The 18,856-nt window shown below is 37.0% G+C and overlaps 1 protein-coding gene across 1 annotated transcript in view; it reads right to left on the bottom strand.

The window, feature by feature from the left end:
- Positions 1–18,856, bottom strand: part of PTPRN2 (protein tyrosine phosphatase receptor type N2) — a 627,414-nt gene that overhangs the window by 464,175 nt on the left and 144,383 nt on the right. The window contains exon 3 of the mRNA XM_056484320.1: positions 4,336–4,449. Coding sequence (XP_056340295.1) covers positions 4,336–4,449 — 114 coding nt within the window. The remainder of the gene's footprint in view (positions 1–4,335; positions 4,450–18,856) is intronic.

Raw genomic sequence — 18,856 nt, 5'->3', positions numbered from 1 at the left:
ATATAACTGATCTGTTTTTCGGTCACTGCACATTTCCTGCAGAAAAGTGAAAATACAGGTAATTAAGTTACATTTTGAGTAAAACAGAAAACAGAAGCTGAAATACTGATTATTAGTCTAACATACTTTGTTTCTAATACACAGCAACGTGTCCAGCTGTGCTGGAAACTGTCCATGAGCACGGAGCAAACACAAACACGATCCCCAGCTCAGGAGAACCACACCACACAAGGACATAGCGCAAAGGTGTGAATGCTGCAAAATTCTTCTCTGGACTTGGAATCTTTTATTACTGTGTTTTTCCCTAAACGTGGAGTGCCCTCTCTCAGAGGCAGATGGGCTTTTGTTGTGACCCAGAGCAAACCCTCTTGTCCTGATATTTTTATGGAAGTGTGTCCAGCCTCTGAGCTCCTCCATCAGGGAATGCTCACTGCTGAGGCAGCTGCACATTCACAGCGTTAGCACCACGGTATCATGGTACCAATTTTAATCACTGCTACTATTTCTAATCCCATGAAACACACATTAATGCCTCTTGGAGCATGCAGGTTGAAAAATACTACTCTTCCCATGTATTATTGCATATGGTAGCATTTCATGTACTATTTATGGTTCATGTTTGAGTTATGATGTCCCATGGTCAGCTCTCCTATCAGCTTTCATGGCTCTGATTTACAGGTCAATAATCAATGTGCAACTGTTTCCATAACCTTGTTAAGAATCTTATTGGAGTGAATACTGTGCCTTTACAATATAAATGTGACTATTGTAGGGACAAGAAGAAAGTTTTTTTTAAATTAATTTAATTCACTTAGGTTAAAAAGAAAAAAAATAGGAAAAAATATCTTCTGCATTTTATCTCAAACCAGGAAATGCACACATCTTTCTTCTATACTCCAAAAAGTATCTTCTTCCAAGTTGGACAAGAGGACGCAGAAGACCAACCACAGGGACAAGTATCTCCCTTTCCTTCAGGCACTACCCTTTCACCCCTCTACACTGATACTTCCTACACTTCCCTTTTCAAATGATTCAGGCCCATCTACATGGCATCATTTTGATCGTCCTGTTTATCACACAATGAAAAATGTTTCAGTTCCTCATAACTTATTATGAATTATAATATAAAGTACCATCAGCTTCAGAAAGTGATTTATCATGTTTCAGCTACAGTGAGAAGGGTTTTTCCTATACAGACAGTCCCATTTATAAACACTGAACCTTCAGAAAATCTTCATGAGGGTTTGACTGACTCAAGGACAGCGTGAGTGAAAATGACACAAGCAAGGGTATTTGAATGCTAACAGATCATTTCTTTGTAGGGAACTGTCTAATATTCCAAGGCATTCATTTCTATCATCAATCTACCCAGTAGATAGTGTAGACAAAGATAGACTCAATGTGTAAAGAAGACGTAAAAACTGTATCATTATGAAACCTGAATTCAATTTTAGTGAAAGTCCTTTATTAAACAGATTATCATCAGGTGTGTCACTCATCTAAGCCTCTGTCTTATTCTTCCCCATTGTAGTAAACATTTAGAGTTGGCAGAGTCACAAATTCAATTTGCTATTCACATCACATTGTCCTTTGTTTTATACATCTCACCACACACTCTTCCATTTGGGCCATGATACAAACATAGGCACCACTTACTTACAAGCAATCAGCAAAGAGGGATGAAAAAGAATGAAAGAATATACATTTTACAAGGTTTTCTATTGACTTTTTTTTTAATCCTATGGAAATATATTTCAACAGACTATTGTCAGGGTTGGGGAGGGAGAGGAAGATCTTACTAATTCTGCAAGAATATATCAAGAAGGAAATGGAATAGACAAACCAAGTCACATTAGAAAATTAAATAAATAAGAACCTAGAAGACCAGTCAAGTTAATTACCCTCAGAATATCTCATCCTTAACTGTATATACATCTAATAAAAATAGAGAGGGTTCAACATAAGCATAACTAAAATTTTTAACTAATCATGAGACCTACTATATAGTCTTTCAAGAGAACACTGTTCTGCTGTTTACAGAAGGTAGAGAACAGATGCAAGAGATGTTGTCCTCTATTCTTTCCAGGGAAGATGGGCAACACCAAGCTGAGCTACACAGAAGTCTTTTGGAGATGACAAGAATGGGGTATCACACAAATAAAGGAAATAAGACCTCTGAAAAAATGAAGCCCTTTCTGGTGGTTTCCTGAAATGCTTGTGTGGTCTTGACAATATTTCATCTATCTATCTATCTATCTATCTATCTATCTATCTATCTATCTATCTATCCTGCAGAAATGGTTATCCAATTCTGCACACCATGTGCAGAAGAACAGCATTAACTGTGCAAGTGACCATCACAGCCAGAAAACCTGAGGGTTGGATGTTTTATATCTGATAGCACCAGTAAGCTTCAGAGTCTTGTCTGAGCAACCTGTCAGTAATCCATGAATTTGATAGCATTGATTCCACTCCTTCCCTATTTCTGTCCCAACTAAACAAAATTTGCAAGATACTAAGAGTAAAAAGAAAATGAAAAAGTGGTTTTATCACATCAATTATTTGAGCAAGAGCATTCCAGCATTCTCTTATCTTTCATCTTCATTGGGATACCTAGAAACCACAAAAACAGCTACAAAAGTTTTATGTCAGTTCGAGTACACACATTTGTGTATACACCTCTGAATGTCACAAGTAAAGCAGATAAAAGCAGAAGTCCTTAATTTCCACCATGGTTTCAATCTGTGTTTTCCTTGTCATTTTCTTGCTATTAAAAAGTATGAGACAAGACCAAATTTCAATGTTTAAGTTTCCTTAAAAGAAGCATACTACAGTTTCCTGCAACAAAAAAGCAAAATCCAGGGAGGTGGTTTGTGGACAACAAAGGACCTAGGAAAGGTGGTTTTATTCATCAGAGGAGCACTTAGAAGGGGAGGCCACATCAATTCCATTGAACTAACCAAAATCTCATGGTAAGCAGGGAGATGGAGGCAGGTGAGCATCCTTTGAGATGGCCTGGGGTATCCTATCCCCCTCTGAATGTTCCCTTCACAAGGACATCAGTCTCCTGCAGGTCTCTTACCTCTGACTTCCTCACAGGAGAAGCTTTACATAGGACACCTGACTATATCCAGGTGATGTAAATAACTGCTGCCTGTCCATGATCACTTCAGGGATTAATTTAGGTGACTTAATGAGATGAATGTGTCCTCTCCTCCTTCCTCACTATATTCAAACAGAGCCCAGACACAAGTTTTTTCATTCATACAGTGTTGTCCTGACAACAGAGTATTTTCATAACTTTGCCTGCTTTACTTAGCCTTTAGAAAATGACAAGTAAAAGAGGCACAACTACTATTCACATGTAACTGTTAATCAGGCAGGAGCTACTACAATCAAGTTTTACTGAGTTTGTCTCATTTGGATGGGCTGCTGGACAGCAAATAAATCTCTAGAAAATTTTTAAATACTCTAAATGAATGTCCAAACTAGAAGTCCAGTCTCTAAGCAGAGGCTCAAACTTCTGAGAAATCAATTTTTTCTCATTATTAAATTAGCATCATGCTAATACAACATTACTGCTTTGTCATTGAGATTGTGACTGGAAAATATTTAGATAAAAACACTCACACAGACGATGCAAGTGCAAAGTTAAATGTTCCAACAATACTCTTGGAACAATTTGGATTACAAAATGTCTTGTTCCAGTGACTGTCTACAAGAGATGATTATTTCATGTATTAGTATTTGAAAGGCTTGTTCACCTTACTGGCTTTCACTTTATTCAAGTTTTGATTTGTTAGTTCAAGTTATGCCATTCAAAGGCTAGAAAATCCTTTCTGGCTTTGGAAAGAGCAGAGAGATTAACACTGGAAAGGTGAACAAAAATTAAAAGAAAGAGACCAGCTGCAGCTGGTAATGAGAGCAGTTTTTTATCTGAATTCATTAAAAAGTTGAGAACTGTTTCCAGCTAACTGGAAGTTTTGTGTTTTCGGCCCATGCACCCTAAAATATGCTGTGGTGTAAAAGACAAATCATTTTTTTCTTTCCTACTGATTTATTTATTTGACACCAGCATTCATGGATGCTAACATTTTCTAGCACAGTGTCAGCCACAGACATGTGCTGCACAGGGAGGAAATTCTCTCCTGGAATTGTTTCCCCAGGTCCTCCTGGCAGATTTAGTGAATGCAAAGGCTTTTTACTTTTATGAAGTCTGCACCAGCAGGGCTGAAACACAAATGTGTTCAAAAACTTCTGGAGACATCACCTCAGAGGGAGCACAAATAATTGCAACCCCCAGTGCATCTAACCCCACTCAGGTTTCGACTGTACCTCTGTGTGAGAGCTGCTCCAGGATGATCCTCAGGTGCTGCAGAACAGGGGCTGAAATGTCATATTTATAGATGTCTATTACTGGCACTCGCTGACATCTCCCAAATATTCCATCTGCAGGGAAGAAAAAAAAGGAAAAATACACATTTCATTTTCTGAGAGGCATGATGAGATGCGCATTTCCAATGTATCCTAATTATACACTGAAGGAACCTTTTAAAAGACACTTTTAAAAGCTATCAAAGGACAACTGAAGTCATGAGACAGGATATTTTCTATCAAAATAAATAAATACTGGAGAGAATATTAGTTGGAGGAATATCCTATTGTATGAGATAAGCATACAGTTTATTTTATAAAGTATTTTCAGACTTCTGCTTTCCAAATCTTTAGATGTAAGACTTCTTTATTGACAATTCAGTGAGAGAAAACCTTAATGCTCAATGCCTACTATGTTGTGGATGAAAAGTGCAGCATCCAGAAATATAAATATTAATTTCCAGAAACTATGTGGATTTGCTGAAACATTTTTAATGCAGGAGCTGTGTGTTAGGCATTGGTAAATGAGAACTGAATCCATAATGGCTAGTAAAGGCTCATTTCAAGTAGTACCCTCTAATGAATGCAATAAAAGAAAGCTCCTCACAGAACAATGAGATATTAATGTGGCCTAATTTATTTAGCTCCATTCCATTTGTCTGAAATGACAGACTCTCCTCATCAATGTCTTTTCAAATCACACCTTCTAATTAATTTAGCTTCTTATTAGTCTTTATTTAGAGAATTGTTCATTTTGAGGCAAGCTTCCTGTGTATGTGTGGGAGGAACAGGGAGTTCAAACATTCAAATTACCTTTCTCCCTTTCATACAAAAGCCTAATTCAGAGTCTAGGTGCTTCACATACAATCTGACCATCTGCAATTCTGGGTCTCCGAGAAAGAAAGAGGTTTCATTTATTGTTCAAAATAGTTCTCTTCTATATAGTGATCCAAAGGAAGCAATTTAAATGCAACAAGTTTAATTAGCAAAATATTCTACTGCAATCCTAGTTTTAACACAGTAATTACTTCTGCTCTGATACTACGTCTATGCTCCAAAAGGAGAACTACATCAGATGAGCAGAAAATAAGGGTAAGCATTAATTTGCAAATGTCCATTACTTTCTGTGCTACTTCACAGAGCTAAAAGACTACAAATGGGAACTACTGGCCCAGCTGTTCACTAAACACAAATAATGGCATAAAAGAAAATAAACCAAACCAGGGTGCAGAAAAAGGGCATTATTAGCCCTCACTGTTAAACACAAATACCTCATTGAAATTAGCCAACTTTTTCTTTCTTCGCCTTTCCAATCCTCCTGTCACTTACAACTGCCAAATTAAGTTAATTCAAATTAAAACCCTACATCTGAATCTAATTTTGCCATTGGAAACTAGGTTTAATTTGGAAACCACATAGACAGATATGGTTTGGTTTTCTGATATGTAATGTGAAAAGCAGCCTAACAGAAGATTAAAATATTAATCTCTGTTTAAAAACCTGCTGCAGTTGAAAATAAGCAAAATATATAAATATCAGTCAGCTTGTAAATGGATGATAACAGGAATGAGGCTTTAATTCAGAAAGGAACAGAAGAACATCTCAGTGTTTAGGAACAAGATTGTTCAAAATGAAACATAACCTGAAACAGCCAGCTCTATTTTGGAATACCACCATTACTGGCTACAAACAATTAGGACAAAACCTATGTTTACATAAACAACTAATATTCCATGCATTTTTTTAGAGATAATGTACCTTAAAAGTAATTCTAATCTTATTTTAAAGTCCAGAAAAGCACACATATTCAGTAAAAATTAAAGATTTTTGTATTAAATATCATTTAAGGGTATCACCATGGATGCAAAAGCTAATTCACTCACAAACTCTAAAAGAAACCAAACCATTTTCCTAAACTCAGAGTTTTCAGAAACCTTCAGCCTACTTCCTTTGAATAGAACAAAACCCATTTAAATTCTAAAATTAACAATTAGCACATGAGCCTGAGCTGCATTATACAATCTATCCAAAAACACTGGACTGCTTAGGGAGAAACTGCAAGTTACTTTGGCTTTTGTACTTGAAATATGGGCATAATAAGCTTTGGAGGGGCTGCAACCACAAATAGCACTGGGCTCTGCTAAAGGCAGCACAAGGAGAGTGGAGCAAGAGCAGAATGCCCCAAGGAGTGGTTGGCAAATACCAGCTCTAAAATACAGAGGATCTTTGTGCTGGGGATTACAGTTGGACTGGAGTCGTGCAAATAATACATTTCATAGTTCAGCTGCTTTTTCTAAAAAGAAAAAGTAGGAATTTTCCCAGATTTTTCTGTTTGCTTGGGGCTTTCTTTATTTTTTTTTAGTTGGGGTTGGTTTGTTTGGTTTTGGGTGTATTTTGATGATTTTTTTTTTTAATTAATAAGATTTCTGTGGCAAGATATGAGACCTAAAATTTAAATTGGGGTTGGGCATTCAATTTTCAGGGTGTCTTTTAAGTAAATTTGCTTTCAGTTACACAGATTGCAGCAGAAGAAAAGGAAGAGACATTTTACCAAGAAAATTGTCAAAGGTGCCCCTCTTCTACTTTCAAGAAACCTAAATGGAAGATGTAGGGTCAGAAATGCCTTAGGTCCAGCACAAAGCTCATTTTTACTTGAAAAACAGATTAAATTAAATTACAGCTAATATTTAAAATTACTACCTCAGTCTGCCATGAACTATCCCACTCACTGTGGTATTTACAGCAAGTCTATTCGTGGTGCATCTTTCTGGACCCTGCTGTGCCTCAAACAATGGGAGAAATGCCCAAAGCTGGGCACAAAGCAAAAAAGAAAGTGGAAAACTCCCAGATTTTACAGAAGATGCATCAGGACAGAGGAAGTTCAAAGAGTGAGTGATGTTTTAATAGCACCATGCTCTGCATGCCCATAGCTGCTGAGAGTGTGCTCATACTGAACTTCCATTCAAGTTGTGTTAGGAGAGGGAACGTAACACACAAAGGACATTGCACTTCACACAAGCCCAGACTGAGGGAAGGTTGAGACTGATCAATAGGGACATATGTTTGCTACTAAGGTGTTATCACTTGCTGTCAGCAAAAAGTAGAAATTTCCATAATATTATCTTAAAAGTTATACTTACACGTGGAAAAATCTGCATTAACAACATGCTCATGTAGGCTTTTAGAGAGCTGATAGATTTGTTTTCAAATAATATAATAAACCAGAAGAATTATACACCCATATACCCAAGGAAACAGTGAAATGCTTCTTTAACCATTTGGGTCTTTTGCTGATAGGCTAAATGTTTGGGAAGAAACACAAACATAAATTTTTACAAGTATTTAATTAAAATCTAGGATTTTGACAAATATTTATATACTAAAGAGTTAGGTGCTAAGATTAAAAGGCACAAATTTACTATAATTCAGGTACCCAATGAGACCTCAAATAGTGTCAGATGTCTTTTATTAAAGACAAAACCCTGGAGTACAGTATATGTATTTACACTGAATATTTATCAACTTCTAATGAAAAAATTACAACTGGTAGATTAAAACATGAGCAAGTCAAAACACAAGTTCTTGAGGGCTGATCATTGAGAGAAGTTTAAAAGAAAATAGAAAACACCCATCATTATTCATTATTATTGCCCATTTGTCACGAATTAGTGCATATTTATGACCTCCATTACCTACTGAGAAAGCACCACATTACATTCATGATTGACATCCAGGTACTGAATTATGTAAAAAAACACCACAATAACCTATAGTTCGAAATAGTTTTGAAGAGTTGATTGTTCTTCAGTATGTTCACTTGGTAAAGGAGACAGACATCAAGTGCTTAAGAGGCACTAAAAAGTCTTTGGAAACATGTGCTGAGTGACAACCTTCACCTTGAAGGCAACATTATTTGTGGGCAGCTAATTCATTATGTTCTTTTTAGGCAGTCTTTCCTTAAAAAATAAAAAAAAAAAAGTGTACGTGAAAACAAGAGAAATATATCCCATCCTGGAACCACTATGTATGGCTAATCTGCCTACTGAAATTAAGATGCATCCAAGACATGGCACAGTTTTGAATAATTTTTTTTAGTGTCTTTTGCTACTTAGCAGAAGTGTGAAGACTGGTAGAGATACTGGAGTTTGTCTGCAGGCAGCTGAAAGCCTGATACATGTAAATTAAAAGATTGTGCTGTGCAGTAATTAATTATTTAGATCTCCACGCAGTGAAACTTTCACATGGCACTGACAAGTGACCTTTGCAAAGGAGCATTTGAGCAGATGCTCTGAAGCACCTGGTTCTTCTGCTCTTCAAATTTCCTGCAGCAGCCAGAAAGGAGCAGCTCTCCAGACAGTGTCAGTACTCACATACATGGGCCAACCAACACTTCAGCTTCCTTGCACTAATTACCTGACAATTGTTAACAAATTAAAGCTCTGTATAAAATTCAAGTTTTTCCCCATACTGCAGTCACTGTGCTTTGTTCTTGTGTTATGCAAAAAAGAAAGCCCACAGACCCAGTGGTGTGTCAAATGGCAACTTCTGCCACCTTGGCTTGCATCATTGGTGCTCTTACAGTTAACGAGAGAAGCTGCTATAATGTTCTCAATGGGCATCATTTTCCAGCAACTTAACCTTCTGTAAGAAAAGAATCCTTTCTTCTCTTAATATGGGCATCACACTCCTTCCCCTGGCTAGTGGTTTAAGGTGCTATAAGGTCCAGGACTAATAAAAAGGTCAGTGTTGCAACCCACAGTAAGAGACTGAATTGCCTGCTGGAGAGACTAAATCCTTTTCCAATGGGAAGCATAATATTTGCATCTCAAAAGTCTCAAGATACTGAACTTCAAGGTCACAGATGTTAAATGTTTAGGAAGTATGTAGGAGATTGTTACAGTATTTTATTCTTCTCTCCCTGCTGTTTCCCATAGTATGGAGTTTGTTTTCAAAATCCCTTTTCAAAAATTAAAAAGAAAATAATTAAATTATTTTTTTATTATTATTATGTTCCTTGAAGACGATGTTAAGTTGTATGCCAGGAGCCTTATATAGTCCACAATGCACATTCAACATTTACAGGCAAAGTCTTCAGCAAACACCATATTTTTAATATTCCATCTATTAAAAAAGATTTGCTCATAATTTATATCTCTACATTTATATTCACTTTGCAAGTAAGGTAGAGATAATACAGATAGAGCAGCAGTGGCTTCTAAAGTGTCATTTCTCATACAATGTTTTTAAAACATGAGTCCAGTGCTTCCAACAGCACAACCTGCAGTGGTTGAGCAGAAAAGCTGCTGTGTGCAGTCAGGGGAGCTGAGAGAGGCTTTCTGAGGGGCAACCTCCCCCTGCTCAACTTTTATAACCTTTTTGCCATTTTATTTTGCTTATCTCCATAGTCCTTGGCTGTTTTCCTCAGTGGTCCTTGGTTATTCCCGTTTTGGAGCAGTAATAGTGGCACCTAGTGGACAGGGATCAGTGCTGGAGCACACGCTGTCACCTCCTGCACTCTCTGCTTCCAGATCCACTTGGAGCATCATGTTCACCCCAGCACAGAACTAAGCAGCTCCAGCCACCCTCAACCCACGCTGTCCTTCCCTATCCTAAAGGCTGGCAGGAAGGTGGAAGACTTTAAGGCAGCTATTTAAAATTAAAAGAAATGGTTTTAAAGTTAAAGGCTACGATATTTGTTTCTAGAAGTAAAGCATTATAAAGACAAGTAAGGAAAGTGCACTGAGACTGTTTAACAAGAGTATCTGGTGGAATTCTGCTTTGCTACCACATGAGGCACAAAACATTATGCAACAAAAGTGAATCCTCAACTTCACAAAAAACACAGCATATTTTTGTAAATTTATTTTGTGAACATAATAGAAACACAATAAAATGCAGAAAACAATGAAGTAGGACACTCTAAACATGACTTTTTTTTATCCAAGAAAAAGTTGCCATGCAGAAGATAACTAGAGTTCAGTAATTCCACTCTTCCTCAGATACTGAATAAACTGCTGCCTGGAAGGCAAAGGTAACTTTAAAAAATTCTGCTGCAATCCAGATCACCTAACAGTCCTATAAAAGAACTCTAACAAGATTTAATGCCTCTTCTCACCTCTCTGGACCCAGATATTTAAGGAAAAAAGGTGGGTAGCTGGTCTACTTTGAAAAATTCCCCAAACCTAAAACCCCCAAATATTTCTGCTGTTTGAAAGAATCATGTAGGATGCTAGTGATTATGAAAGTGCTCATATGAATAGATAAAAGCTAACATTAACAGCAGCATTAGTTAGCTGTTGTGCAAATACTGTGATAGGGCTGGGATTTGCAAAGCTCCAAATCATTCCGAGGCATGAATAGCTCCTCTGGGCATTATGGTCCCCTTGTCCCAAGGAGTCATTCTGACTGCAGGTTCTTGGGGACTCAGTCCTTCCTTAAAAAAAAAAAGAGATATAACCTTCAACAGAAGATAAAAATAATTTCAGTAACTATTTCTGTGTTCACCTGCTAATTTAAGTGGTGGATTGTACAGTCCTAAAGCATTATGCACACTTAGAGATTTTTTTTTTAAGTTACAACAGAAATATGCAAATTGTAGAGAAAGTAACTAAAAAATCCTCAGTATGGCAAAAGGAGGGAAGGAAAGGCCTGTGAAAAACTGAGTTACAGGCTAACAAAGCAAGAGGAGAGCAGGTTTGCCATGAAGGAAGTGCTGCCTGCTTCCAAAATGCCCCTAAGTTATTCAGCTAAGAGAATAAGAGGTCCAGATTTCAATGCCTACTTTATGTGATTCAGAGCATAGAAATGAAGCTCTGCCTTAACAGGTCATACTTAAGCCTTACAAACATTGAAATAATGGCCATTATCCTCCTTGGGAGGAGAGGGCAGGAGGGACTTTAAGGAAAGGAAAAAGTGGAGATGAAAAGAAAGCAAGACTTAACACTTTGCTGCTGGAGCTAATGTTCAAGTTGAATAATGCTCCAATAACTTGGTACTTCTTAGAGAACCAAGCCTGAACTTTCCACAGCTTAGGTAACTACGTGGCATGAAATTTATGTTTTTGGCTCTGTGCTGAGGATAATAAAGGATCAGAAAAAGGATGACTGAATCAACACCTTCCACATCCAGATAACCACTACAGGCTGTAAGACACAGGAACCATCTGTCTCTAATTTTGATCAGAGGCAAATGCAGAAAACTTTTGAGGAAAAAAGTCCAAAAACTTCTAATTGTAATATGCTGAGAGGGATTTTCTAAGCAAAACTATGCCTTCAGTATTCTCTGTGATGCTTCTAAAAAAAAGAGCTTGCAGTCAAAATCCTCTGAGCAGCAACTCCCTTTCTGGTCAATACTGGTAGTAAAGAGAAAAAGGAAGAAATATTTAAACATATAAATCCTCCTCCAAGCGGATAAATACATTAAATTCAAGTATAAATCAAGTATTAGTAGGCTTACAATAAAGCTGTCTCTTCCTTTAACATGTTTAGCCACTGGACTGCAAGATTAACATGTTGGTTTACCATACATTACTATCTCAATACTGAGAAATCTAAACACACCCCCTATATAGAAAAACCCTTTTTTTTTTCCCAAAAACAAAACAAAACAAAACAAACAAAACAAACAACAAACAACACAAAACCAGAATACTGCATCAAAAAGATATGAAAAAACTAGAGAAGTTCAGAGAAAAATGAAAGAAAGGAGGCAGTCACATAGAGCCTTAAGCATTAACTACCTGATTCTTTACAGGAAACACTAAACATCAAACATGTCCACATTAAACATGTGCAACCTGGTTGATTAATTATTTATGATATTATTGGGAGAAATGGAGTGAAAAGACAAAAATGAACATTTTGAATCAGAAAAAGTTTCAAGCAGGGAAAAACTTTCTGGGGCTGTTTAGGTCTCTTCTGGAAGACTAATGGAGCTCCTATTTCTTGCACTGTTTAAAATTAAGCCAGAGCAATAAGGAAGGGTGAAACATGAACAATTATTTTTCTTTTTTTTACACAACATGCATTTATGAACAGAGGTTACTGGAGGGGCTAAGAATTTATTTATGGAATCAGTGGGATGCAAATATACTAATGCTTATTTATGTACACTAATTTTCCAAGTATCACTGAGATGTACTTCAGTCACTTCAAGGATCCCCATTACATTTTTGGTTGGTGCCAAGAACCACTTTGGTGCTGGCAATGTCTTCACTGTGTGATCAGACTGTAGCTGCTCTTGCATCTGTATTCCCAAGGCAAAAATAACTCTGCAAGGAAACATGTTCAGAAAAATGCATTTCTGCATTAATTTTAATCTTGTATGAAAAACAAAGTAGTGAAAGTTTTAAATTGTCCTAAGTGCCAAGAGCTTATATTTTAGGAATTAGTTATTATGTGTTTGCTGGAGACACTGTTCTCGTGAAAACATGACTAATGACCACTCCATTCATACTCACCAGCTGCAGTGTCTAACAGAGCAAACTGGGTCTATTTCTGTCCTTTGCCAAACTAGAAGCTTTCTAGATCTTTGCAGGACAATATTTATTGAGACTGCAGATTGCTTTTGTAAGCTGAGTTCTGAATTTATTCCTAAATTGAACTGACTTCAGACGTGCATGGAATTATAGTAATAAAGATCTCCATCTTGCTCCCTAGCTACTAAATATTAAAAAAAAATATGGAAAATTATGTTATGTGAAGCTGAAAACATCAGCAGAAAAATTCAATGCAATCCTTTAGGGAGGGGAAATTCTTATAAACAAGGATAACTTCAGAGTGGCCTGATTAAAACTAATTGCAACTGTCTCAGAAATCTCTATAACTTGCTCAAGTCTGAGCCTACAGAAACCACAGCACACCAAGCTGCCTCTGGAAGCTTAGGCTTGGGCACTGGAACAGCCAAGCACCTCACTGAAACTTCAACATCAGGATGCTAACAGTGTCAACAGAACAGTTTGGAGAACATGAAAAATCTGACAGTTTTCAAGAAAACTGTGCTTTGAAATAGCTAAACATGATGCTACATACCTCAGACCGTCTATCAGAAGCTGCATCCAGAAAAGTTATTTCTGATACAACTAATTAGAGGTCCTGACACAGCTTTACCCCATCTGAGTGACAGACCCAGAGCATGTTACAGTCCTCCTTGCCTGATTCAAACCCCAGTGTTCAGCCTGAGACAATGTGAGGCCAAAAGCACAAAGAGGGCTTGGGGACATATAAACATAACAGCAATAAGTGGGAACAAGGAGGTGGTAAAGTCAGTATGGGAATGCAGAGTTCTGAAGTCCAAATCTGAAGATGAATGATAAATTTTGGAAAGGGCATTGAAAGAAGCAAAGGAGATTATTTATGGGCTGGAAAAAGCCCTGTGGTGAAATGCCTTTTCCAGCCAGAAGTCTTCAGCATAGCAGATGATCTCTTGTCTGTCTAAGTAAGCCTGCAGACAGATGGAAACATTGGGAACAGGGATCAGGAACAGGGCTGGGAGCAGTTTCAGAAGTTTTTATTCTCCTCAGTTTTGTTTGCTACAATTCAAAACAACTTTTAAGACCAGCAATATATATAAGCAAGGATCTGAAAAGCAAGACTTCTTTTGCTTTTGCAATGGGTACAGAGACCCCCTCAATATATATGATATGTGCAACCCCAAACTGCTTCCTATTTTACTCACAGGATGCATACAACTCCTGTGAAATACTTAACATTTATGCACACTAAGAAGTTGTAATGGGCTTTTTAAAATGCTGTATACAATTAAAACCCATTCTTTAACTAGACTTTGGGGGCTGGATTTAAGCTGCTTGCACCCTTAGAATATCCTGCAACTGGAGTGGTTAAGTACAGAAAATGTACACTCACCACATATACTTAAAAGAAGATAAATAAAAATAATTTTGAACAAAATACTCAAAATGCTACAAAAGGATGAAAAAACCATTCATCAAAGATACAAAATAAAAACTTGAAAGCCAGGACTTTAGAATCAGCAAAATAACCCACTGAAATAATATTTTGCTAATGAGCATCAAACTGTATCTTCCTAAATGTTTTCCTGATACTATATTGCTTATGAAGTGCCAGATTCTTGATTGGAATAGCAAAACCACACAGAAAATGTTAACTCTGTTGTTACTTCCTCCGTTCCAGCAGAAGCCATCACTGGTTTTTAGTATGTTTTGATAGATCTAACAGAAAGGGGTTGCAATATTACATGAAGGAAAATGCCTCTACCCAAAAATTACTATTCTGAAGCTTCTGCTGCATTAGTGACAATAATCACACACATTTAAATAATACTGCTGAACTTACAACATTTATTAGATGGATAATTATTCACCCAGATCTCTGAACACAGATGACTTTTCTTAAGCACATCAACTCAGAGTTTCACTCTTTTGCCAGTGCTTGGTCATTCCCCACTTATCCAACAGCCAGCCCAGCCTATGCTTCTCTTCTGGCCAACAGAGAGGTTTGCAAAGGGCCAACAGGTCCAGGGTGGTGATGTGGGCATCACCAGAGACCTCCCCAAGGTCAAAAACACAGAACTGCAGACTCACTCATGAAAGCAAAGGGATAGTTTTAAAATGGGAAAGGAAACAGAAATGCAAATCTTATGGAAGGAAAAAGTCACCAGCTCCTCTCTCTAGTCATATTTCAGCACTAATTTTCCAGTCAGCTACAATGCTTCTGTCATTAAATGTAATGTGGATATACTGAAACCAGAAAGATTTCCAAGCCATGTACAGAGAGACACAGATACAGATGTATCCAAATGTTTTTGTTTAATATATAATAGCATTTTCTCCTAAAGACATCAACCAAAATAGTAAATTTTTATTTTTTTAATCCAACTTCTGCATGCTGAGTAGCTGCAGTAATTTTACTTTGTAGCTCATGTATTCTTTAAATGTCACTGAGAACAGCAGCAAGAGACAACTTTGAGCAATATTTGCTACTATCTTCACTGTTTATGAACGTCCAGTGTTGCAACAGGACATCCCCCTCACATCTGGAGCACCACCCTTTCAAATAAAAATTCTCATCCCTAAGTCAAGGAACTACAGTCCACTAAACAACCTGCAAAATTTTAATAAATTCAAGACTTTAACGTCAGCACCTGAAGTGTTTTGCACAAATTTCATTTGCTGCTAAGTTCATATTCTGCCTAAACCCCTGACTGCTGTCATATTTGGTGCAACTTGTTATGGGTGGAAAGATAAGCAGCAGGGCAGCAAAAAGAGGAGGTTTATCTCTGGCAGCTAATCTCCTCAATCAACAGCACTCAGCTCTGCTTAACAGCCGTTGCCAAGGAACGGGACCAGCTTTTCTTATCGGCTTCATAATGTTTCATTGACTATTCAGACTAGAATAGAAAGCTGTGACACTCAGGGTTATAAGCAGCACAAAATGAAAATGGCATATTATGTGGTATGAAGAAGAGAAGTCTTTTAGCCCTCACCTTATCTGGACAGTGACTGTTACTCGAAAAGGAAAAAAAAAAAAAAAAAAAAGAAACAAAACAAAACAAAAATCATCTATCATTTTCTGCTCTGCTTATTTTAATATCACAAAACAAACAGAAAAATATACCTACATAAATAAGATTACTTTTTTAACATTGTTGGTCCTCAGCACTTCACTGACATCACTGATACCTCTTATATAGAAAGACAAGGGTTGTGTAGATCCTCTATTAAGTTACTGAAAAGCAAGTGTTGGCTGCTTATTCTAAAGCTATTGTAGCAGCTTCAATGCTTTGAGGGAGTCCTCATAGGAGCAGGGATGTTCTGTAACCTTGATAACCATGACCAGAATAAGGATATCCATGCAAAACCAACCACATTTCTTTTAGAGTATCATTAATCTTCCTTCCTCTCCATCTCTGCACAGATTTTGAATTTCAGTCTGAATATTGATACTCTTCATGTACTTGAACAGGAATAAAAAGGCCTTATTGCATGTCTTCTGATTATGAATTTTTAGTATAATAACCTTTCCTGAGTATCTGGTTACTAAAATTTAAATCTGGGGCCATCCAGATTCATGATGAATTGTAACTGTCAATTTATTTGCATCTTATAATCAGCATATACAGAATTATATCATTATCCACCAAAGGAAAAAGTGGTAAATAAATAAAAGAAGATGCTTAGACAGATTCACTGCATCAGAATAAATCACCTAATGAAGTATGTCCAAAATTAGGAAATAAATATGTTTACCTTTTTTCTATCCCAATAAATGATTAAACATCCTCAAGGCTACATATCCAGGGGGCTATGAGCTCTCATATTTATAGATGTCCAGAAACTGAAATTAATATCCTGGAACAAATTTTACAGTCATGGAATTCTCTGCTTTTCACACAAAGTTTAGCTATGGACTTAAGACAAATATTCATAAGCATGTAAGGCTGCAAGTACTTCTGAAGGATGTCAAGTTACCCAGTCTCTCTCTGTACCAGCTCCAATGCCTCCAGTTACTATTAAAGATATGCCTAAATTTCCATTTATTGAAAGCCTCCCAGGGGCTACTTGTAACATTTTTATGCTTAAACACAGCTACTTGTTTAAGCAATTGTCCTTACTGAAGCCTCAGACTAGCATTTCTAGAAAAGCATCTCTTGCTTTTTCATAGATCTAGGAAAAAATGCAAAAAATTACAAGCATTTGCAAAATGCTTCTGGGATCGTACCACACCCTTCAAGAAATGTTAAAGCTTTGCTGTAACACAGAGCCTGTGGGATGAAGATGTACTGAGCACTGGCACTGAAGCCTCCTCTGCAGATGTGATTTCAAAGTACTGACCATGCTTGGTTTGAAGTGTTTTGTGTGGTTATGGTACAGAGCTACAACTCTGGGCTCTTACACTCAGGCTGGGATAGATTAGTTCATTTCAGAGAGGGATAATTGTTGTCCTTTTAGTGACAAATACTTCTGAAATATCTTCCCAAAGCTCAGCAAACTCATACTAGTAAACCTGTAGTTTTATCTAGGTATTATCCTTAGATTATCTGGTGCAGGCTTATCAAATTCTATACTTAATTTCCTTCCATTTTTTACTACTAAAGAGAACCTAAAATTTTCAAATAAGAGGAAGTATTCTTTCTAATAACAAACAAATGCAGCAATTCTTTTCATAGCAAATGATTTAATTTTAATGAAGTGTTTTTAAAGTCTGACACATCTTACCAAACCTTGCATACAAGATTGAACAAGTAATTTAGGGGTGTATTTGTGACAGATTCACTCCAAAGACAACAAAGAGGCACATGCTGTAGGTGTTTTGGCTAAATTAAAATCTAAACCAATAAAAACTGAAGAGATACATGCCTTGATATGAAGCTAAGATGACTGGATTAACCATAACAAAAGAACAAACTCAAAAAAATTTCATTGATTCAGCCTTAGCTGAGGTGCTTCTATTAGTTTGCATCCATTTTGGCTTTTCAGCTAATGAACGCTAAGAGGAGGTGTTACACCTATTTCAACTTGCTTGACTACAATCATAAACTAAAAGATGACTCAAGTGGAGAGGTTTCTGGGTTTTATTCTATCAGTCAAATAAGTAAAATCATAAACTTGAATCTATTGCTTTATGATTAATTGAATATATTTGAAATTATTACTATTTAAATAATTTTATTCTAGTTATGTTCATTTTTTTGGTGTGAAAACACCAACACATGTTTGCAAATATTTTCACTTCACAACACTTCCATGAAGATATATAAACCATAGGAAAAAAACTGGGCACATCATTAATTTTGGTTCTTCAGACTTTTGCTTACTGCACTGAGGCAGGGAGTGACTGAAGATCTTGGTCATGGAGAGCTGACAAGCTTCATTGGAAGCAAGTAATGGTCCAGACTGAAAGAAGCAGGATGTGTTTCATGTTTCAGCTCAGAAGCAAACGCAGCCTGAGAGAGGAGAAGGCTCTTCAGCCACGACCCAACCAGCACCACACGAAAGCTCTGCAGGTCACTGCAAGATTCAAGTTTCAAGTCCCACCAAGAAGGGTTCCCATCTTGGTGCCAAGTGCTGTCATGTAAGGATGGATACATCCTGAAGTTGCTTTTTAAAATATTACTACCAGAAAAACAACTCATTTTCTGGCAGTATCATATCTCAAAAATCCATTTAAATTTCTTTGAACAAAGTATAATTGTTCCCTTACTCCTGTGCTGTATCAGTAGTGAGATTCCATTTGAAAGTTCACACTAGGATCCCTAAGGGCCAGGTCTTAAAAGCTGAGCACAGACACTTAAAGAGCAAAGGAATAAAAAATATCCAACAAGCATAGACATGGAGATTCACTATTTTGTGTGTGCATAAATTCAGTTGCACAGGTGATGTCACAGGCAAGTAAATACTAACTGCAAATGCAGATATGGGAAGCATTTCCATATTCCACCCATGGAAGATGGGTAGACCAAAACCAGGGCAGATGTTATTGCTATTGTTTTGACTTCTATCTTG

This window comes from Oenanthe melanoleuca, chromosome 2, assembly GCF_029582105.1.
Source record: "Oenanthe melanoleuca isolate GR-GAL-2019-014 chromosome 2, OMel1.0, whole genome shotgun sequence".
NCBI classification, from domain to species: Eukaryota; Metazoa; Chordata; class Aves; order Passeriformes; family Muscicapidae; genus Oenanthe; species Oenanthe melanoleuca.
This window is presented reverse-complemented; position numbering and strand designations above follow the sequence as displayed.